Consider the following 23,927-nt stretch of genomic DNA (forward strand, 5'->3'; position numbering starts at 1 on the left):
CATTAAACACTCAGCTCTGCTAGACTCTGTTGCTAGTAAACACAGAGCAATTTCTAAGTGCCATAAAACAGCGAGTTTAAAAACTGTAGTATTTTAAAAATAATTTTAGATTGTGGAATGAAATACCAAGATGATTCAGATGCCCTGGAAGTATTCCGTCCTGAACATAAAGCCGTGGGCTCATTTATGCTAATCACAGTGCTCAAGAATTCAATCTGCATGAAAAACATGGTCCTCAATAAAGCCATGATATATAGTTATTATAAGTATGCAGGTTCTTTTAAATAAGTCTTAAGTTTAAATAAGTGTTGTGTGTAAATATCTAGTTTTAATTAGTATATTGCCAAGAAATTATACAACTAGACTCAGCAATGCTGTAATTATTTTAGGATCTATAAAACCTTCCCTCGGCTTGTGGTAGCTATGTGTACCCTCCAAGGTTACTCTGCAGACACGCTTGGAGCTGAACCAAGGGAGTCCAAAGCCCTGTGGACAAAGAATTAGGGGGCTGTAAAAAGAGGTGTTGGGTTTTCTGTTTTTTTTAATTTGCACATTAGTTTATATTTATAGGAATAATACATGTATTCAGAGCATGTGGCAGAATTCTCTAGAAAAGCCCAGTGTCCAGGAGGAGCTGGGGCCAGGGTCAGGTGAGGGCAGGCAGCTTTCCTGCCCCACTTTGCTGGGTGATATGGGCACAAACCCTGGCAACTTCATCAGCCGTTTCCTCTCATCCTCCCTTCCTGGCACTCCTCTTTCTTCACACCAAGGCACTTTTAAAAGACTGGCTGGACACCACGATAATAGAAGCTGTAAAATATCTGCTGAAGATTAGATAGTATAAATCCCATGCAAAAATAAGGATGCTGGGCATGGAAGCTAAGTCACAAGGACCAGCCAGCTCCACCCTTCCCCACGGGCTTTCCTCTCCCTTCTGAGTTGCTTCTTACACCTCATTTGCTGGCACCACCAGTGAGCAAACTTTAATTCATGGTAAGCCCTGTGCAAATCATGTTACTCTATTTACCTGTTGTCCTTTCTATTGTATCATGCAGCTTTTTCTCTCCAAAAGGTTCTTACTCTATTTTTTGTATAGAACAATTACCTTCTAACTTCAATAACTTTTAGACCCAAGCCGACTGACTTGCACTAGGTTCACCTGTTAGTTATCCTTGCAGCTGGGGAGGGAAGCGACTTTCCACTAGTCACAGCATGACAACACATGTACAGTCTGTCCTTGACTGTCTATGTCACTGGGCTCATGAAGTTTAGTCAGGGCCACTGTCAGAGATCCCTTCATGGAAGATGGGGGGAACCCTACAAGCTTTTCTCCAGCAGTGTCTGGGCTGTCTCACTTTGGGCAGCAGTATACTGAGGTAAGTCTGTGGAATAAAGCTCTGATATACTGATTGCAGAGTAGACAGAAAGGGGTGGGTCTGGAAGCACAGTAATGCTCATCTAGAGACATGTCAAGCTTGCACAAGGCCTAGAGAACTAAACCTGATGCTTGTGGCTGTAGTTAAGGGCACCGTAGACGAACACCATATGTCTAACATGTATGGGCTTGCAACTCCTGTCCAGACAGAAGAGTGACACCCAGTACGGCATCACCCTCTCCACTGAGGGACTACGGACTGAGGGCTGGGAACTGAAGGGGTTGTCCTCATTGCCTGCTAGCAGAGAACAAAGTGCCTCCACCGAGCACAGAAACTCAGGATGGCCACAAAGGTCTGCACCAACTTCACCTGAGTTACATAGGACATCATCTCCAGGGAAGAACGAAGGCAGAATGACTACCAAAGGCACCAATGAGTCTCCACAAGGAACATGTCACCCCTCATCATGCCCCTTAGAAGCAATACAGGCCCTCTGCTGGGCCATCCAGGCTCTCCTGTCTCATAGCCCAGGCTCTGCCCAGGCTATGCCAGGTCTCTGCCTCCTCCAAGTATTGATGAGGAAGCCCCACAGACTTATTGACTGACTTCCCAAGGACGGATGCACTCGGGGTTAGGCAGGCAACTATGTGCACAGATGGTGGTGGAGAACCCAGTGTAGTAGTGGATAATTCCCCCAGCCAAGTCCCAAACTAGCAGCGTAAGTCCAGTGGGAAGAAACTGCTGGATGTGGAGACCAACAGCAGAGCTCTGCACAATGACTGAGACTCTCTTTCTGTTTTATTGTAAGTTTGTGTTTTGTAAGGCAGGATGCCCTGTCTACATTCCTTTACAGACTAAGAATGGACATCTATTAACAAGTACTTGGGTGGACAGCTCAAAACGCTAGACTCCTGGCCTGGGATTGTATGACATAGAGGGCCAGTGACACCCATTTGTGTTTACTGTACTTCTACAGACACATGCTGGTGTGATAGGGGCATTCACTTTCTCAGGTTCAGGCCAAGGTCAGGCCAGAACACGGACAAGATTTATTTTCTCTGTGTAATCTGCTCAGACCGTAGCCCAAAGAGGGCCTCTGAGTTCACTAATTGTGAGTGTATTGTGAGGGATTGAAGATTAACAAAGTAAACAGACGGGACAGAGAGAGACCTTCTTAGCCCTTATCTAATTTCATGCGCTCATCCCACGTGTGGCAGATACGGTGGCTCCAGGGGAGGTGCCTTAAGGAACTGAGATTACAACAGTGGCATGTCTCACCCTAGGAGGCTGCCTCTGGCAACTTAGACACACTCTTGGTATAGAGGTAAGGACTTGAGATGAATCTGTTGCTAGAGGCTGTGTTCATCAGCTCAGCCTACGCAGTCCTCTTTCCATGGTAGAAGGCTTGCTTTGCTAGACCCTCTTATTCCTCCCCAGCAGTCAGTCTTGTATGACAAAGTGCGATACACAGGGATGCAGAAATGTGGCCTTGGGGTGGAGTCCCTATGTCAGATGCCCTATCTGCATGCATTTAAGAAAATCTGAAGATACCACAGGGGCCAGGACTTCATATTTTGGACCATGCCTAGCAGCCTGGCTCACATGCCCTGTGAGCGCCATCAGGCTTGTTCTAACAGTACTTTGCATGTAAACTATGAGACTTTGTACAATGACTGACTTTACATGAAAGGCAGACCTTTTGCTGATGAGTGGCAGTTGAGCAGGCAGAAAGAATGAAAATGGAAAATGAATTCCACTCACAGGGATCTTTACATTAAACTAAAGCACTCAGGTAAAAAGGAAACCCATCTGTTATGGTTTATAATACATAAGCATCCATTTCTTCTCTGTTCCTTCTCTGCCTGAAATACAGAAATAAAGGAAAAAATAATGATGGTTGGGTTTTGGAAGACGCAAGAGTTCAACTCAGGATGGATGTGATCCCAACATTTCAGATTCTTATCTCATCGTAATTGGAATAGCTGAACCTCTCTTGTCTGCAAAATTAGGCAAGACATCCTGTGAGAATGGGCTTTTTCACAGCAGTGTAGTCCCCAGACGCACAAAAGAATGAAAACAAGAAATGGAACAGAACATTTTTACTTTTGAATAATGGCTTCATTTGGGCAGTTTAGAACAAAATTTCACTGGAAGGGTTGAGGAGGAAGTTCTTGCTGCCAGTATGCCCATCCCTAGACACATTCTTCCACAGAGCACATAAACACTTCTCTAAAAAGGTAATTTATCTAAGAAACTCCCGTTTTGTAGAAGTCAACAGAAAAACAGAAAGGAAAGAAAGTACACATGGGCAGTAGATACACTGTCCACTCTTCTACCCTGAAGAAATCATTCAAACAAGTCAAAGTGTCCTGCTCAATCCACCTTTGCTCTTGCAGCAGACTCTGTCTACTCTGCCTTTTTAGGATAAGCAGGAGAGGGGTAAATGACTTCCTTGAGCAGCAGAATCTTGGGTCCAGAGCAATTACAGCATTAACCTGCAACATCTTAGTTTTAAACCTCCCTGAGGTTCAACAGAGAGAGATATGAATTCCCAGAAGACCCCAGTATCTCCACTGATTATAGTGGGAGAGTGAGGATTTTAGGTTCATAGCTGGTGCTTTATTTTAATGCCTAATGTTAGATGGGATGAAATCCAAGCCTTAGAAGTCCGTACACCACGTTAGCATAGAACTGGAAGAAATTTGCTCTCTTCCCTGTATCTTGCCGCATGCAATCTCGCTTGTCATGCTATGCTTCTCTGTCCTTACATTTACATCTGGTTACTTTTTTAATTATTTTTTTTTTTAAATTCAGATGACTGTAAAATACAAGTATTGCTGAGTTATCCTTGTGTTCCTGTCCTTCATCTAGTTCATTTGCAGGAGGGAATAATGATCTGTCACCAAGGTAAATTCATTACCCGGCAGATAATGCCACAGTGTTTCTGCTGCCCATTTCACAGTAAGACATTCTTTTTCAATGATGTTGCATCTCGGTTCTCGTGGGAACAGTTTACGGCTGACATAGCAATAGTAGTAATAACAACTTACATTTATATTGTAGACGCGATGATCTTTACTTCTCTTTCCTTCTAACAGTGGACAATCCCAGTCCTGCTGAAATGCATCCCTCATGGCCATGACAGACAGAAATCTAGATTCGCTAATAGTGGACTGCCTTGTTCCTCAGCCATTTGCTCAAGTTGTCATATCCTTTCCAGCCCCTTTTATTACTGCTTTAAATTGAGCTGTGGGCCACTACCATGCCACTGCTTTAAGCCTTCCCTCACAAAAGTCTGTGGGGTTCTGCTTCAAAACCACAGCTACCTCAGTCCATCAAGCCGCTGTCCATCCTCTTCTGCTCTCACCCCTTCCCTTCCTCCTGCACCTCAAGCTATGGCATGCTCTGCGTTGTGATAAAATTGGCTCCCCTCTGTACAGCATGGGGGACATGGCTAGCTCTCTGCATTCTGCTATTGGAAATTTCCTGGAAGCTAATTCCCTGATTTTTAAGGACTCTGAGGTATAACATGTGGGAAAATTGTAGGTGGTCTGCATTGCAAAGCTGGTCAGGTGGGGACACCCCCCAATCACCAGCAGGTTTTCAGATGGGGATGCAGCTGTCAAAGAGCCTTCTGTTAGAGACACCATTTTAAGAGGAAGGAACAGATGTAGAAAAGTAACAGGGACAGAGGTCTATATTCTTTGTGAGCGAGTGTTACAAGCCACATAATAAGTATTCCTCCCTTACAATCCTGGGAAAAGAAATGCCAGCAAAGGCTTTGGCCCACCATGGTCTGAAAAATGGTGTGCCTGGCTTGTGGCATCCTTGTGCCTGGCTAAAGGGTAGTAGGAAACTGCTGCCCATACCCTGGTTCACCTAGTGAGACACTGCACTACCAAAGCACCACCTCTCCCTCTGTCACTCAAGCACTGCAGTGGACTGGGGCGGGGGGTGACTGCTGGGGAGTGACATGGCAGTGAGTCCATGGGAAGCCACACTGCAGCCAGGGTTTGGGGTGCCGGCCACATGTTCTGCAAAGGCCAGAGGGAGAGAATACAAATATTCGGGTCCCCTGCAGCAGCCCTATCTTTTTCTTGTGCCTCCTTTTGCCAGTGACAGGAGCAAGGCACTGACTCCTCATCCCAGAGTGTGGCTTGCAGCGGATCCCCTTGCTTCAAGTATGAGTGAGGGTAGGTGGGAGGTAATGATTAGAGACACTCTAAAATGATTACATTAATTGAATATTATGAAAATGGAAAACAATGGCGGTGTGTAATAATAAAAACCCACTATAACCACGTACATCTCTTGTTTACTAGAAAGTGCTTCACTGACTACAGGTTTACTCTGGGGCACAGCAGGAAACTTTTCTCCTTTAATTTTAATCAGCCCTTTTTTGCCCCTCTTTTTTTTTTCTTTCAGAGAAAAATACCAGTTATCAGATCTGTGTTTCCTATCCACTCCTAATACTCCTCAGTGCAGTGCCTGGAGGTGATAGTGTGAACTCACTCAAGAATGTGAAGGCATTTTATAAATCATTTGGTTTCAGCAGAAGGGGGAGAAACGGAGAAGGCAGAGGGATGATATAGTTTACAGCACATACTCGGCAGTAACTCCCAACTGTCAAACTTCAGCATTTTCTTCAGTTGCAACATTGGTTAACAAAAAAATGTTAAGAGAGCAGACATGAAATGCACACAGTAAGCAGCACATATAATCAACTGGCACCTTTCTGCCACTCCACCGCCAAAATCTATCTGGACACTATCACAACCCAGGAAAAAAGTCATATAACTAACGATACAGCACTGATGGGAGAAAAGGGAGCAGAAATGAGTAACATGAACTGCTGTAAACAACTTGCGGCGCCCTTTGTGTGCAAGATAACAATAACAGATTTAAAGGAATACGTTTACAAGTGTGCCTCACTCGCCTCACCTTCCTCCTGCCCCCTTTTGCCATGCTCGCTACGTCGCTCCTGCAAAAATATTTGTGAACCATATTTGTGAACCATTGCAAATAAAAGTCGTCTTCTCACTTTCCAAGAAACAGATCTGGTATTTTTCCATTTCGGTCACACTACTGCCAGGCTTCAGAGGGGATTTTATTCTTGCAGCTCTGTGAGAGTCACCCTAAACTTTCTTTCCATTTCCTATCTAGCAAATTTTGCAATTAAGAAGTAGTATCTGCAAATAAAAAATAACATCTGATTAGTTATAGAAGTGATCAGGCTTTTTCTGGGAGCCTGGTGTCACCAAAGTGCCCTCTCTTGACAACAGCAACAGTCCAGAGTGCGGCTTTCAGGAGCAGTGCATTGCTCTTCATGTACACCTCTTTGCTCATGTACACAACTTCAGATTTACAAAATTAAAGGGTACTTGGAAAGCACCTGATTAACCCATGAATCTGCAGTATATGCAGATATATAGATTTTTTCTGAGTGTGCAAACCTAATATGAGTACAAAGGTTGAAATCCATTTGAATGAAAATCACCTTGTACCTGTAAAACCAGGTATGATTCATCCAGGCAGTACACCACACAAAGAAACCAGAGGAAGGTGTGAAATAATGAGTACATTTTCATGGTATATACATATATTTGGAAAGGCGTAGAGTCAACAGAATACCCCCTGCATTGGTCAGGAAGTCAGAACAAAAGAACACATGAGCATGAGCGAGAAAACACGATCCCTTATCGCAGCTCTCGGTGGTGCTACACTCTGACATTCACAGCCAAATGAACCAAGCTCTGGCTGAAGCAGCAGAGGTTTAGGTGCTGATGGTCCCAAATATGGTGAAGGATAAGTGTGTAAGTAGGGGGAAAAATATGATTTGCCATCAGCTGCCAGGCTGGCTGGGACTTGAATCACGGGGGACCTCTGATGCTCTGGGTGGACTTGTTGAGCGGCAGAAAGACGTTCCCCCTCGGCTGCCAAAGCCAGGCAGTCTGTCACCTGCCAACGCACCGCCACCGCCTCCACCTCGAGCGGGAGAGGAGGACGTTGTGGCTGGCCAGCAAACGCCGCCTTCAGCCCCTTCTGTCTCCTGCAGCTTGCACAGCAAGAGAGACAGTGCTTCACCAGCTCATCCGCAGAGCACAGCTCCCAGCACACATTTTTAACTTCCAGTGGTTTAACCTCAGAGGGCAAAATTTTGGCCAGGGAGGGCTTCCGATCGCATGACAGCAGCAGCAAGTCAGGCTGGATTTTGCTGCTGCAATCTCTGAGTGGAGGGCTCCCACTCACTTCAACAGCCGACTGGCACTGCTGCAAAGAGACACTACCTAAATAGATGTGAAGTAATGAATACTTCGGATAAGCGACTGATTTCAGAGTGTGCTTTTATCCACAGGCCCTGTATTTATAGTTCAAGCCTTTTCAATTAATACGTACACCCTAAAAAGAATTAAACTACTAATTATCACATTTTACCGTGGTTCACAGAACTTTCATCAGATCTAGTAAATGAAATCACAAGTTCAGCAGAAGAAGCTTTACTGCGCCAAATTATGTCAAGGGTATATCATGTTGATAATAAAAGATCACTTGGTTGGAAGCCTAACCTAGAAGGTTGGGGCGGCGTAAAAAGTTCACATTTTGGATCATGCTGCTCTGGTGTGGGCGTTTTGTGTTTTTTTTTTTTTCTTGGTTATTGTGGAAGGCAATTTTCCTGCAAGTAAAATTTTCCCTTTGTCTTACATTACAGGCATTAGGAAATTCTTACACCAAAAGACAAATAGATAGGTTTGGGGTTTTGTTTTGCAAGTTAGGCCCTGGCATCACATTCTCTTCCTACTAATAAACTCCCCTCTTTACTGGATAGAAAATTAAAATGATACCCAAGCCACAAATAAACTTCTTTCCCTAAGTGCCTGGCTTCTTGGTGGGCAAGTGTGGTATTCAGAAGCATCCTTCAGCCTGTGGTCCGCTCAGGCGGTAGCAATTACTCTGACGCAACACAACTCTCAGATGTTAATTAAACAGCAAGTCTCTCAAGAAGACATACCCAAAAAAACAGCTGTAGTGAATATTGGAGATTGCTCACAGCTCCATCTGCCCTTCCCAGGACCACAGGAGGACTGGCTAAACTTAGCATCAAAGCACCTCTCAACATGTACAGGTGGGATGTGGATAGAGGGGGCCGGCATGGGGGCAGAGCCCTGACCTGGCTGCTTGTCCCCAGCCCAGCACTGCGGCAGAGGAGGGGGCAGCAGCCTGGCACTGCTGTGGGGCAAAGAAAGGCCTTGGCCCTGCAGAGCAAGGGAGGGAAGTTTGCCTTACTGAGGCATGGGAGCTTCTTAGGAGGGGGCTCCTGGCCAGCCCATTTTCAAGCTGCCCTCTAGATGGCCCTTGCTGTTATCTTGTGGATAAATATACGCAGAAAGGAATGGAACAGGGCAACAGAATAAAAATATATTTTGAGATGACTTAGAATAATTGCAGCTGTATTTATGCATCTTATCCACTGGAAAGGTTCATTGCCTTTTTCCTGTACACACATATGGAGAAATAAAAGTAACATACCCTAGCCACATTTTATTTCTCCTTTCCTTTGCAGCATTCAGCCACTCCAAGCGTAATGAACGTTTCATGTCTTTCAAGCACTGCTTTGTCATGCTATAAGCATTCATTTCATGCTTTGAATATTTCCTGTCATACTTGCCTTGGATGAATTTTTTGTGGGAATGCTTTGCTTGTGAAGGTTAATGGTTAGCAGCAGTGAAAACTGAAGTCCTCTGTCAATCCTCAAGTCTCAAACACTGCAGGTCACTGATGAGAAAGGCTCTCCGCTCAGCCCCAGCAGAGGCTGCAGAACTGACCCTGGTTGACGACAGCATATCTTGCCCAATTGACAGTCAACACCCTTTGCTGTTGCCATCGCAGGGTCCCCTCAAGAGAGTGCCAGCTACTGATAAGCAGGCTAAATCCTGAGCCTAGCAGAGGATCTGCTAAATCCTGGAAATGGTGTAACTATGTCTGACAATCTGGACCTCAAAATCATTTAAGCACCAATTTAATGAAAGTATGGTAATATGGGGGAAAATGGTGTTTTCTTTCCTAATTATTCAGATGCTTCTTCATGACAGTCATGAAACTGGCTGGGAAATACAGCTGGATGCTGCAAGGTTTCAGTTCTAGACTATTATGATTAAAATACTGTATTTCTAGTTCTTGTTGTGATCTATTTGTAAAGAAATAAGATGAAAAAAATGCAAGACTAAAACACACATAAGTTAAATTTATAACCGGACATATTTGCTTTTGTTTCCTTGGGAGATGCTGGCTCTCAGAACTGCCTACATGCACTCTCTTTCAGCGGGTGATGAAACACAGGTTGGATCTCATCAGACCTTCATCAGCTGATGGGTCCTGTTAGAGTCAACAGCCGATTCTGTCCAGCCTGCAGAAAGTCTGAACAGACAAGCCCCACCAGGGCTCCCCTGCTTGGCCAGAGCTTTCAAGCCTGGACTAAGTTCCTTATTGCTGTTCCCAGCAGACAACGTGATCCATAAGGGTGCAAATCCGTTCAGAATTTGGTCGTGGCAAGTTACAAAGATGCAAACAAGCTGACATCACCAGGAGCTTTGACTTCAGCGCCAGCTATGAGATTCCTTATTGAAAATGCTAAGGGCTTTTTTTTAAAGCTTTTTCTGAAGCAAAGTTAATTTTAGATTAGTCCCTCAGGCTGTGATAACTCCTCAGTGTTGCTCTGTAAACAAGAGAGGAGAGTCTTCTTGCATTTATAAGATTCTGATGCAAATGATCCCATGAACAAGAACACTAATAAAACCTGCCATTACTGTATTACCCTGTTTGCAACTGTAACTGATAGAAAACTTTCTCTGCAAGGCTTGGTTATCTGCTGCAAATGAGGTGTTTCAGGAATGTTAGTCATCTGAGACGATGTACTTTCTAACAGTACTGGTTTCAGCATTGTGTGTTCAGAGAACTGCTCATGCACTCCTCAGGTAGGAATTAAGGGGCCTATCCAAGAACAGCTAACCCTCCAGACTCCTCAAGTCCTGCTGCACTTGTAGCACCTCCTTGGTGAGTGAGTGTCAAAGCTGGTTGGCATCAAGTTCAGTCATAGCTAAGAGAGCCCACAAGGCAGCTAGACTCCACCTGAAGTAGTGGAGATGGGAGGCTAGGCATGGCCTGAGAAGAAGGGATGGCCTTGGAATGCAATACATTTCTACTGGTTAAAAATATGGCTGTTGAAGGAATTGGAGGTCTCTCAGTTACCATTTAACTTACAGTGTAGCTGAGTGGTGGAGACAACCATAAAGAACAGTTACGTTTTCTGCCTGCCTCAGCTTGAAAGGAGGGTTTGAACAGTGAACATGAAAGAAGAATGCCAGGTTTTGGGACCAGAAAGAAAGCATACAAAAAGGGGCTGGACTCTGCAGCCTGTTAGTTAAGGCAGAGAGGTCTTCCCACAAGCTGCTTTTGCATTTTACCAGGTTGCACATAATCCCCTCCTTCATTGCAGCCAAAGCTGTATTACGCCTGCCATGACCAGCCTTGCCTGGAGAAGAAAAAGAAACTTCTCTTTGCATATGTTCCCCCTATTCCCTTCTCTTTCCCCCACAGCTTGAGGACCAGAATTTCTTCCTTTATGTTTTTAGACATGGAAAAGTAAGCATATACTTAAACATTTTTTTCAGGTTTAGTACTCAAGTCCAGCCCTACTTAAGCAAAGAATTCACAGATGATATTTACAAGTCCAGTGTAATTACTGGAGGGTTGAAAAACGAGTTCTGTGAGTTACCGTACATCATTGTTTTCTTTTTTCTTTTTTTTTTTTTTAATGTTACAAAGAACAATGTGCCTTTCATTTCCTGCAGTGCTGTTAAGGTACTTGCAGCTCAAAGCAGCAAGAATACATTAAAACTAAAAAGCATTTGGTTTGGGCATTAAACATCTTTATTTTTTAGATAAATGCCTCTCTCTCTACAGAAATTGTTTGAGCAGTGAATTTGGCACACATTTGTAATCAGCTGTAATAATGAGTGCTGTCTTACTTGAAATGGGAGAATTTACTAACTTCTTTAAAAAGAATTTGCTAATCCACAATTAAAGTGGTGTGCTACTAACTTTGAGTTATCAAATCTCAGTACCACATGCTCAAGAGACATCAGTCGTCTGTAGAAAATGACACAGCGTTCTTCTGCTTTACACAGCATGCTTCGTGTGTACCTTTACGCTGCAGTTATTAATTCGTCAGTACTGCCACATCAAACACAAACATCGCCTGGTGGATGTCTGACATCCATTTACTGACAGCAGTAACACAGCACTGTACCACAATTATTAACCAGTTTGTGCTACACCCTCCTTCCCTTTCTCCAGAGTTAAATTCCTGCTGGAGCAGAGCAGGATTTGACTTTTAATAGTCTATGAATCTCTGAAAGCTAGAATCACAAATATCCCCACTTTGCAGACAAAAAGACTAAAAAGTTTTCCTACAAAAGTTTAAAATAATCCTATTTACAAAAAGAATCTATCCAATAGCCGTTTCCATGACTGAAAGAGAGAATAAAAGCCCTAGAGAGAGTCCACAGCAGTGCTGAGCTGGGAATTCAGTTGTCCCTGATCCCCAGGCATGCAGTCACTTCACTACATCAGACTAGCCATTTTGCCATCCTCAGTTCACTGAAAACTAGTTTGTTTATAAAATACAACCAAACATTTAACAAGCTTTTAAAATCAATAACCTTTTTTTTTTGATTGGATGAATTGCAAAATCACTTTGCGGTGCCAACTGAAATGAAGCTTTTACATACCATTAGGCAACTACAAAAGTGGGGAATTTTCCACACGGGTGTTCCACCCAGCTGGTCAGAAAAAAAAAGTCGTTTGAGCAAAATATCAGGACATTAGAACATGCTCCTGCCTTTCAAATGAAGTTGCTGGCCTCTTTCATCATCCCTCCTGCAAATTTTCTCACCCACATAGCAAACAGATAAGTTCTGGGTTTTCTTCCTCTCCACGAGAAGCTCTTTCAGGTGCTAATGGACCTGAGAGATGGCAGCACCATGCACACCATTTGGTTACATGTTAGCTTCACCCCTGGTTCCACGACAAGACACCTGGACCTTGGACCATTCATGCACAAACAAGCCCTGTCTCGCCTGCATGTTTGCTTTTCATGACTGTCATGCTGGATCTCTCTCTCTCTCTAGAAAAGAAAATATGCCTAATATTTCTGTAAATTTGTAAATTTCTGCAGTAGCGATCGGGTAAGTGACTGCCTGAAAACTATTCTGGCTAAAGAAAGGGCTGGAGTTGGTGTTAAAGCCACCACTGAGAGCAGATGTCACCACCTTCTCTGTTTGTGATGATTCTGCTCCAGAAAATGCAACTGTAAAGCCCACAAGAAAAAAGGAGTGGCTCTAAAAAAGAAAAGCTTCTTTTCCCATGAACTCACTTTAATGAAGGTTAGACATACAGGCTTTCCAAAATAACACATACAATTTAAAATGATAAATTAAAATCTGTAGTAGGAGGCCTTCTTTTTCAGGGCTGTATAGTTGACCCTTTTGAACCTACATTACTCAAGGTATGCAAAATATATGTGTATAATAAATAGCTCTAGAATTTATGGAGTGGAACAGAAAGGATATTAACAGGCAAGTAGAGAGGCTGTATAACCCTCACAAGGCCTTTAAAGATTTATTTTTTTAAAATGAAGGAATGCATGCATGCAAAAGGTAGTACTTAATCGATACATTTCTTTGTGCCTTCCAGAAACACAAGCAAAATGATTCCAAATCTGCCCTCAATCTGGTCATTCTGCTGTTAGCATCAGTGGGAATAAGATTATTCACAATACTATTTTTCTTTTATTTAAAAAAAAATTCCTCTCTGTGTGGGCTCATTCCCACTCTCAGTAAAATCAATTATGAGACTCCCATTGACTCCAGAGGGATTTGGATCAGGCCCTGTGGAAGTGGGTCTACAGCAAGTGTAGAACAACGCAGTTAATATGATTTATTGTGTCCGTTTCTGTGCGTGCAGTTTTTCATTTTCTAAAGCCTGCAATTTTGCTTTCATCCTCACGTTCAGTAGATAAGAGCTGCAGATCTGTGTTGATCTACACGCTAGGTACACTGCAAGCTGGGGGCTGTGTGTGCTGGGAATGAGCTCAGCATCTGCCCAAGGGGGAGCAACCCCTTTAGGGCCAACAGACTGCGTTAGAGGCATTTGTAAAGAAAATCTCCCACACAGGCACTGCAAAAGGTGTGTAACCAGTTAGGAGGCTTCTGCTGTGTTGGGGAAAAATACCCTTTAGTAAAACTGAGAAAAAGAAAAATGCTTTTCCTGTTTATTAAAAAAAAAGTACCTTTTGCAGGTCACCGGTAAAGTTCCAAGAATTCACTAAAAGCTTGTTTTACAAGGAAGACTCAGGCTCCAAATCAGAGATATTTCATTTCACTAGGCTCTTACAAATTTTACATTATTAAACACTGGCATTGCTGCTTTTTGGGGTGGTTGTTGAGTAATGGGCTTCCTTAAGACTAAGAAACTGCAGGGTAGGAAGAACCGTGGTTTAATAGCTGCGAAAGAATATTATCTAAACATAAAATAATAACATGCTTGGTGCCTAATACATTCTAAATTAAAATATGATTTAATAAACATAGGCAACATATTCCCCACCAAAAAAAAAAAAAGAAAAAGAAGAATTGGCAGAACAAAAATCACAGTTTAGTCAGTTCTTCTCTTAACCTCACAATCCTTTGGCTGCAAATTAGAATTTCTGTGAACAGGAATGATAAGGGAAATTAGGCAATGTCTTTCAGAAACAACAGAAATGTTTTAAGATGGTAAGTTTAGAGATGAGCAGCACAAAAGCTATCAAATATGAAACCTTTCATATTTCAATGGAAGGAAAATACAGGAACCCCAAAAGCCGAAATCCTACCAGTCCAATGAGCCCTATCTTCTATGACCTATGATATACGCTGGTATTTAAAAGTTTTTTATGTGCCTAAAGCTCTTCTTCTCCCTTTAATTCTATCTGCCATTTAAAACCTGATCCAAATACAGTCCGGACGTGAATGCAGCCCTTCAACCTCACTCCCACTTGCAGCTTGTTCAGTTGCTAATAAAGGCCCCAAAACAGAGATGGAACACATATACAGCTGTAGGGATTTGAGGCGAAAGCAGTTAGTTGCTTTGTGAAAGGACATCACAGTTGTATAATTATAAATACAGTATTTCCACATGAGATGGATTTACATGTTCCAAAAATAGTGACAGGTATTAGAGACAAAACCCCTTCACAAAAATTATTTTCTGTGTATGCACAGTAGACCCCAGTACAGTGGATCCCCCCCATCTACATATAGGTCTTATTAAAAAAATCTGGTTAGGGATAAAAAAAAGTAAAGAAAAACTATTACTAATAATCACTTTCACTTTGGGAGACATTATTTCTAAGTCCTAAATATAAGTAGTAAAACAAAACTCAGTTGCCGAGGGGCCAACAAAAATTGTTGAGGTGTACCTTAGTTAAACATAAAAAGGAAAAGAAGCTGTTCCCTTACACACATACTTATCCTTTCACATACAGTCCCTACAGAAATTCACTATTATTGAATTATTTTTTTTCAGGCTGCTTTACAAAGCAAGCCATTTGTTCAGTAGAAGCTATTGCTTCTACTTTAAAACTGTCCCAGTTCAAACAATATTAGCATTCCCGAGAGTCACAGTTGGGCTCCTACTTGCAAAAAAGCTCAGGCCGCTGACACCTGAAACAATGGTATTGCAAACATACAGAGAAGAAGGAGCAACAAGCTCTAGTTTAGCCTCCCTGCCCTGCTTACCCGTAGTATCTACAACCTTTGAAGCACAGCACTAAGAAAGTGCAGACAATGCCGGTAGACCCTGTATCAGGCCCGCGGTGAGGTACCTGCCTGAGCAGCTGGTATGTTATTAGGTGTGCAGTCCTGCCCTGAAACTGCCATGTTTGGGAGCATTGCTGCTCAGTTTTGTTTAGCAGATCTTTGCAGTAGACACTGGGTCTGCAGAAACATATTTCAAAGCAACCATTTTGTTTTGTGGGACTGTCTGAGATCCTGCACTTTAAAATGATGGCTGGTCACATACCGAAAGTTAGATACTTCAGTGTGTCATGTGAGAGCATCAATAAACAAAATGAAGTTAAAAGCACATAGATAAAAATGAAAGCGATGAAGCACACACCCCTAGGGGGTCATGACTCACGGCCCAGGGACTGAAAGCCTTTGCTACGGAGGAATAAGGATAAGGGTTGCATACAGCAGGCTCTTTAATGGCATCTCCCTAATAAAAATTATTTTTAAAGGAAAAAAGTGTCTTTCTCCAGGACTGGAGAAAAAAATGCTACCTTTGATTAGTGAAACAGTAGCATTTTAACTATGAGGAGAGTACACAACCTATTTGTAGGTATCCCATGTCAATTATTCTGAATAATCTTTTTATATTAGACTTCAGAAAAAAAAATCTTTAAAATATGGGCTGTTTTAATATCCCAAAGCAGGAGCAGCAGGTAAGAACTTACCATTTTCTGGCTGGTCCTTAATATCAGCTTCACTTGGCTGGCTGGGACTTTCAGATTGACTTGAATCTGAAAAACATAAAATACAGCCAAAAATTACAGGGTCTGCTATGGAAAATAGATCAGAGGCGCCAGACTTCCTCAAAAGGCTGAGAGTACAAACTAAGGACAGGAGTGTTGCACTAGGACATGATAATGCAGAAGTCCTGTGCCTAGGTAATATTTTTGCTAGAAAAAAAAAGGGAATCTTGTTTACAGCACTATACAGAGTGCTTGGTGTGTGTGTTAGCATAAATTAGGCTTTGAGAATCCTTCTTTTTAGAGAAGGCATATTTAAACTACTCTCCTACATGTTTTTTATAATGCAGCCTCTATGTTGTATACAAACCAGAGCCTTAATCCAACACATAGTAAAGTCTCAAAACATATTTTCAAGCAGGCATATAAAGGTAACTAAGCAACACTAGAAAGTCGTGGAGATTGTTGTCTACACATTTCTGGAACAAAATCTGCAAAACAGATAGAAGACTGATTTTTGTCATACTTTCTCAGTGGTTACAGTACTACAAGATCACTGAAACGTATGGCATTGCCCCGGATTTGCAGTGGTATAAATAAGACCAGATAGTGGACGAACTGCTTTATAACTTGTGCAAATAGTGAGTCCTACAAACTCCCAGCTAACAGTCTCCAATGAACACAATTTATTTGCCTAAAATAATAAAATTACTTATAAAAGGATATGTGTAAATATGAGTGTTTTGCATTTTTTACACATGATTAACTCTATGTGAAGATGATCACTCTTTGGTTCAAAAATTATTCTTAGTATAAGCTTCAGTCAAATAGCGTTTTCGTTCTTAATTATTTCTATCACTATGAATTGGGAAAAAAGGTCCTTTACCTGCATGGAAAATTTTTTTTTAAAAAATTCCTCAAATTACTGTTTTTGCAATTAATACAAATAGAAAAAGTATTCAGTTTTTTTCCCTCAGAAATTATTCTGTAATTTACTGATCCCATTAAAAAAGTTTTTGCTGTGAAACAAAATTAGGAAATGAAACCTCTTGCTACTGCATCTAAAACATGTCCAATCGTGGCAAACCTATTTTCTGACTTCACCTTGACTTTGGAGAGTTTAGAATTAGCTGTCTAAAATTTGACCACATTTCAGTGAGAAGTCAATGCAAGATCAAAAGGTCATGACACTTAACTGTGATTAAATTGAAAATCTTACTTCTATTGCAACAAAGTGATAACACCACCCCTTCTTTTTCTTTGAGGTATTAATAGCATTGGAGGAAGCAGTACTACTAGTGACCTTGGGTCAAGCAATGCTAATTTATTGCTTTAAAAAGGTTCCTTGCTTTTAAGCAAATGAAGATTTTAATTACCGCAGAGCACTATAAAGAAAATGCCTATTTTAAATATTCAAATTTTTTTTACCTGCTGACTGTATGCATTAGGTATCATTCAGAAGCTTAGAGGACAATCTTGATTAAATTAAAAACTACAAGTGAAAAAAAGTGGTCACAAAACAAATTTTTATAAATTTTAGAATTTAAACACTCAGAATATTTAGCAAAGAAAGCTTCAGTCCTGATACTTGTATTTAAAATCAGTGAAATTCTCCTAAAAAGTGGTATGTTTCCCTGTGTGTCCAGAATTCATTTCTTCTCTTTTATATTTATTATTTGTAATAATTTCTCCAATGAAGCTCAGTGAAAAAAAATTATTCTCGCTTCTGCAATTTTGTTTTAAATATTGATCTTCTGAGTTATCTTTAACTGAAGCTTAAATCAGTGACAGCAGATAGACTACCGGGTAATATGCACAGTGCTGTTATATTCTGAACACTAGATTTTGGCAAGAAGTTTCACATTTCCGATACCGTGAAGGTAGAAACAAAAGTAAAATATTAGGAATGTAAAATATTTAGTTAACATTCAAAGTCAACATTCAACGGATTTCATTTTGCATTAGGCTTTTGCTTATATTTTTGTTTTTTCTTTTCCTCCAGCAAGCCATGGTTCAATCAGTGTTTGGGCTTTATGTTTAGAGTCAGAATTCCACAAAAATTTATATATTTGAAAAAGTTACTGCAGAAATATGGGACTTAAAGCATGTTTTCCTTTCAAAATTTTAAACGATCCAGTGAAGCACTGAGAGGGACGAGGGCTCAGTGGCAGCCGCAGGAGCTGGGCTCGGAGCTGGCGCTCTCAGCCCCCAGCCTGGCACCCTCGCTCCCCAGCACAGCCCGGCAGCCGGTGGGTAGCACACAGAGCGGGAGCTGCTCTGGGGTTTTAAGAAACAAAGTACTTTTGTTTGCGTTGAGTGCTGTTTTTCCAACACCAAAGCTAGTGGCACAAGAAAGACTCTACTGGCCATAGGACATTTGTTTGTATAAACTTTCTTCTTTTATTACTTTGGCTACTGCGGTAACATTTTTCCTCATTCTGTTTTCCTGCAACCCACCCCTTTTGCTGAAATTAAGTATTAATTTCTAAAAAAGACAACAAAGGCTTTAAGCACTATTCTTCATGAAGAGGCGCGGGGCAATAAAACGCAGGACGAGGTAGAATTAAAACCAGCCTAGTGCAGTAGAGATCACGGGAGGCTACCGAAAACATGTACTGGGCAAGTGTACGCTCAGAATTGTTATGCAAGGTGGCATCTTGTGGAAACCCCAGATAAGAACACTGAGTTAAGGCACTTAGCCAAAATGTTTATATGCAGAATTTTGCTTCCCTGATTTTATTCAGATGCCGCAGATGATCCGGTACATATAAATGTGCCGCCACATGGTTAAGGGATTGGCAAAATCAGAGCCGTTGTATTTTACAGTCTTGCCTAGGACAAGAGAGTCTTGCTCAGCCTCCACCACTCGCTCTCTCCTTTTTCAGCAGTTGGCAGTAACTCCTGTCGGGGCTTTTTTGTTGTTTTGCACATGGAAACTTTAAAATTCCAGTTTTCTGAATGTTTAGTGTTTTGCGGGCTTGGCTACAACAGGAGGGGGAATGTCTGTCCTGCTGAGTCAGTTAGCCAAACAGGTGACCGGAGGAATAAATTAATTTTTGCCCATACATAATTGATATAAATGGAAGATCGTTTTCATAAGCATTTGCATTAAATCAATAAAATCACTTACTATAGAGCAGTTTAACAATTCATTTGATTTTCTCTTTTCTATATATTTGATAGCACTCTGCAAAACAGTATACACTTTATGCCTATTTTCTTTAGCAACAACACTGCCAGTTAAATTCTACCACCTGCAATAATTAGAGCCATTGGAAAACATACAAAACAAAACATACAGTAGATGCGAGCCCCTCTTGAATCCACGGCCCCCTGCAGCAATGAGTTTCATTGGTGCCTTAAGCTAAGGCTGGTAGGAAGCCAAAGAATCTGTATATTACAATAAAGTGCATGTTATTAAGGGGAGGATTTAAATGATTTCAGATGGAGTTGGAAATATTATAGTGAGGAACCACTATTAAGATTGCTGATTTTAAAAAAAAAAATCACCAAGGAATCTAGTTTTATATTTAAGGAAGCTTAACCTTGAATAGCACAATGGGTTTTATTTGGGGGCTTTTTTAGTTAAAGAAAAGTTAGTGGTTGGAATTTTTAACCCTGAACTAGCCAGACTTAGTTTGAATATGTACACTGGAGTCAAGGTTACTGGACAAGAGAAGCTTAAGGGGATCTGGTGTCAACTGTAATCATGGGGAAACAGGATAAAAAGCATGTCGAAGCTGTTTTACTCCCTACTTTGAAGAATTAACTATGGTTAAGGGATAAAGGAAAAAACCTCAACAAAACAGGCTAGTTTTTCTGAAGTAGCATTTCCTAATGCATCCCTATTCTCTGTTCCTCTTTGGACCTGTTTCTTAAGCATATGCTACCGCAGTGCGACTCAGGCGGTTACACCAAGACGCAGGCCTGCCTGACCTCAAACCATTAGCAGGCAGGGACCTTCAGCTCCAGGATGGAAGCTCTGGACTTTTCAATATGCAGTCTTCCCTTTCAGCTGCAGCAGGAGCACAGCTCCAGCCGGGCTGCAAGACGGCTGCGTGGAAGCAGGGCTCGCAGCGCTGGAAGGGAGCATTCCATTGTTTGGAAAGAATAAAACCTTCCCAGGAAAGTCTGGCCCGTGGACAGGACCAATGTCAACAGACTGACAGTGTTGTTCTTTTTTGTAGACCGTGACACAGACAGTGAAGAGTTGTTACACTCGTCCACCAGAAAAAGCCCCCTTTGAGTGTCATGGCACTTCCAGTGCTAAACCACTTCATGGCTACCTGACTTTGGAGAGATGGGACACTTTCTTGGGCGTTCGCACTTCCTCTACATGCTGTGTTTTCCAGGGCGTGCTGAATCCACCCTGGGGTGGCAGTGACCTACTGGGACTGGCCTTATTGTCTGCTGGTCTGTGCAAACAGAATTAATGGGTGTCAAGACTATTTTTTACCTATGTAGAGCCAGCCCCCACCAGAAACTGAGCCCTCGCTAGCAGCCAGTGTGCTAATTCAGGTGCAGATGCATCTCTCCTCTAAACAGTAAAGGTGATCCCTGCATAGTGGAGAAAAAAAATTACCAGCGATGCCAGATGAGCAAGGCTGTGCTGCCACTGCCCATGCTGAGCCTGCTCTGTAGCTAAATAAAGCGGGCTCCCTCTTCTCCTCTGCCAGCCCAGCACCTCACAGAAGCACCACAGAGGTGCACAAGTTAAATTTTCCATTCATATCATGTTTCGGGGGGGGGGGGGGGGGGGGGGGGGGGGGGAGGGAGGGAATATTGTATAATAAACTGACATATTTTATTCAAGTTTGAGAGTCCTATTTGTAATAAAAAATTTATATGGCTGGGTTGTGTTCATGCAATAAATTTTTCATCTATAATTTTGGGCATGGATTCTACCGAAGATTTATACATGTTAAGAAAAAAAATCTAAATCATGCTCCTTTATATACAGTCTTACGTGGTCAGCTTAAGCGATTTACAAACAGAAACCAGCACCAGGACTGAAGCTTTTTACACTCACTTTCCCTTCATTATACATTATAATATAAACACATAGGGGTTGCTCCATATATGCTACAATTATTATTTACAGCTATTTTGGTGGCTACTACTATTTCTTTTAAGGAAGGCCTGGCTCTCCGTTTAACGCCAACCATCGCTTTCAAGTCAACTTTTATAGGGAGTTCAAAGGGCTTCATTATCATATACCTCACCGTCACACATGTACGTATCCATACCAGATTTCCAGTTTTATTTTATACCCCTCTGTACAGTATGCCCCATCCCCGCAGCTCACAAATAAGGCTCTGCAGTGGTAAAGTCCCTGTGGTGCCAGCCTGGTTTCTTTTATAAGGCGAGGACTCTTAATTCCTGTACACTGGGAAAGAGATTATCTTCGATAATGGAAATGTAAATCAAAGCTTGCTGTTGTTTATTCCAGACAGACATTTGTGTGTTAAGTCTGTTTATCAGGCAACACTTTGTCTAAGCCAGGAAGTAGTCAGCCTTTGTAACAAGATGTATGCAAATGATTTTCCCATGAGCCCTTGCCACAAAACTTTTGTGGCAAAAAAACCTCCTTGTTACTTCACCAGTAAGACGCTACTAAGCTACCCTGTAAGTAGACTAGCAACAAAACAGCTAGCTAGACTATGCTGATGAGTTTGAATGAGACCAAAACATGTGCCCACAGTCTGTTGCTTGGTATTGTAAGCAGACTTTGTGTATTACATCTGTTTATCAGGCAACACTCTGTCTGCTGGGGCGGCTTTGTACCAAGGTAGATGCAAACAAAGATCTCCACAACTCCCCGGCTAACTTTTTCTGGACGCTGAAATTCCTGATTACTCTCCTTGTAGGAAATAAGAAAGTGAAACTTCACCGTGAGGCTGCGAGACCCTAAAGCTGTATCAAAATGGTTTCACTTTAAATCAACTTTCTTTGTTCTCACAAGCCCATAAATGATTTACTGCTATCGTGTGATAGCCTAGAATGTGGGGAATCTGTGTACTCCCATATTTCTTCCTTGATATTACAAACAAGTATTTGATTCACTTCTAAATGTTTGTTTTTAAAACAGTTTACAGCCTTTGATTCCTGCTTACTGATTCATTTCTGGAACATTTTCCGTTTATTTCTTTGCAGTAGCAAACGTTAATTTTGACTTAATTCAAATTGTCATCAAAGGCTTCCTTAAGAAATCCCACAGCACAGATTTTATTTGTTATAATAAAATATTCTTAAAGTAAACATCATGCGACTGTGTTTTTTTAATTCCAAGAGATACAAAAATCCGTTACCCAAAGGATTCAAATTGGTTCAGCCTTTTTTCCTAGACAAAATAAACACTTTAGGACTTCACTTGTTTGTATTCTCCTCAGTGGTGCTGTATGCATCACCAGCTAAAAACAAAGAAACTTTTAGCTGCTCAGACAAAATGCAGAAGCTCCCCAAACAACGAAGCGGGGGGGGGGGTGGGGAAGCATTCAGAAAGTCTGACAGTCCATTCAATATAGGGATGATGGCCATAATGCATCCAGGGTCCCCTTGCTAATTAAATATGCATTGGCACAGTTTTGATCGATGCAAGCCATGGATCAGATGACACACCTGCAAAATCTTGAGCCCAGAGCTCCCAGGAAAAGGAAAATACAGGCTGTCTCCTTATCTTTGTTTTCAAAGGCTCTCAATTTCTGTGCTTAGATATCTAATTTAATTCTCTCACCCCTCAGCAAACTGGATTAGGAAAGTCAATACTGCCATTGTGCATCGACAGGAACACACAGCTTTCCTTTTATTCAATTTAGCCATGACCTTTAGACAAAGATAATGACAACTGTCTAAAAGTAAGGTAAGGCCTTAAGGAAGACCCTGCAGCAGGGCCCCTCTCGCTTTCTGCGCCTCCTCTGCCCAGGAAGAGCCCACCAGACATGGAGCAAAATCAAAAATAAATTTCGCCCCAGGCCGCAACAACTAGTTTGGCAGGGTGGCACCCTCGGTTGCAAAGGGCTCTGCCCCACCCTGAAGACCTGAGACACCTCGCTGCCGGCATGGGATGGCGGCTGGACCCTCGCGAGCCATTTGCCAAGAGGTGGCAATGTCTCCAGAGGAAGCACGCGTGCCCACAGCAAGTGCCAAGCACTTGCATGAAGAGGGACTGCGCTGTCCTATTTTTCCTGTGGCTGTTAGGGAAACAGTGAACGGAAGGGTCAGGCAAGTGTCAGGTAGTAGCACTAATTTCTAATTTCTGGCTCCCGTACTTGGGAGGAATTGTAATCCTAGAGCTAAGTGTGCGGAGTGGAGAGCTGCACACAACCACGCTTCGCTGCGGCAGAAGGAGGAACCAGCACGCGGATTTTCTTGGAGCTGAGCTGAAGCCAATGGAAATGACATTACTTTCCAATAGGTCTCGCATCAATATTTTTACCAGCCTTCCTACATTAGATAGCATCTTTCTAATACATCTGTAAGGAAGGGACAGAGAACATGCTCTAAGCTAACGAACAGCTATCAGACAGTAATCCACTTTGGTACCTACAGATACAGTTTGTACCTGAATCAGTGATTTAGGCATATAAAAATTCATATTCATTGAGCAGCCCAGCTCCACAAAATGTTAGCTTCCATGCTGCACAATGTTTAATTCTGCAGTATTTTTTTAGCTGCATTTAAAAATATACTTGGCATTTCTAGCTGTGGACCAATATTTTTCTCATGTCTTTTTATACAGATTTGGAGGGAAAGATATTTGTAATGGAAAAAAATATGTGCAAAGTTGGATTGCTAAATTTCTGTAATCTTGAGAAATAAAAAAAAGCACCCTATGTAAGAGCTACAAGAAACCATATGGATCAACAAGAGCTGCCCTCATATCCTTGGGAAATATAAATTAACCTACATTTCATCATCATAAACCCCAAAATAAAAAATCTAATTAGAGTCTCTACCCTCAGATTCACTTCTAGAAAATTTGCTTATCC

General features: G+C 41.9%; 1 protein-coding gene across 9 annotated transcripts in view; it reads right to left on the minus strand.

Annotated features, from left to right (window-relative positions):
- The window catches only part of NFIA (nuclear factor I A), a 256,557-nt gene that overhangs the window by 101,987 nt on the left and 130,643 nt on the right, over nt 1-23,927 (minus strand). For 8 of the 9 annotated variants that reach the window (XM_064454943.1, XM_064454942.1, XM_064454941.1 and 5 more), the window contains exon 3: nt 15,925-15,990. The exons of the other annotated variant lie outside the window; for it this stretch is intronic. In XM_064454943.1, the coding sequence (XP_064311013.1) occupies nt 15,925-15,990 (66 nt within the window). The remainder of the gene's footprint in view (nt 1-15,924; nt 15,991-23,927) is intronic. 9 annotated transcript variants of the gene reach the window in all.

Source organism: Phalacrocorax carbo, chromosome 6 (assembly GCF_963921805.1).
Source record: "Phalacrocorax carbo chromosome 6, bPhaCar2.1, whole genome shotgun sequence".
Lineage (NCBI taxonomy): Eukaryota > Metazoa > Chordata > Aves > Suliformes > Phalacrocoracidae > Phalacrocorax > Phalacrocorax carbo.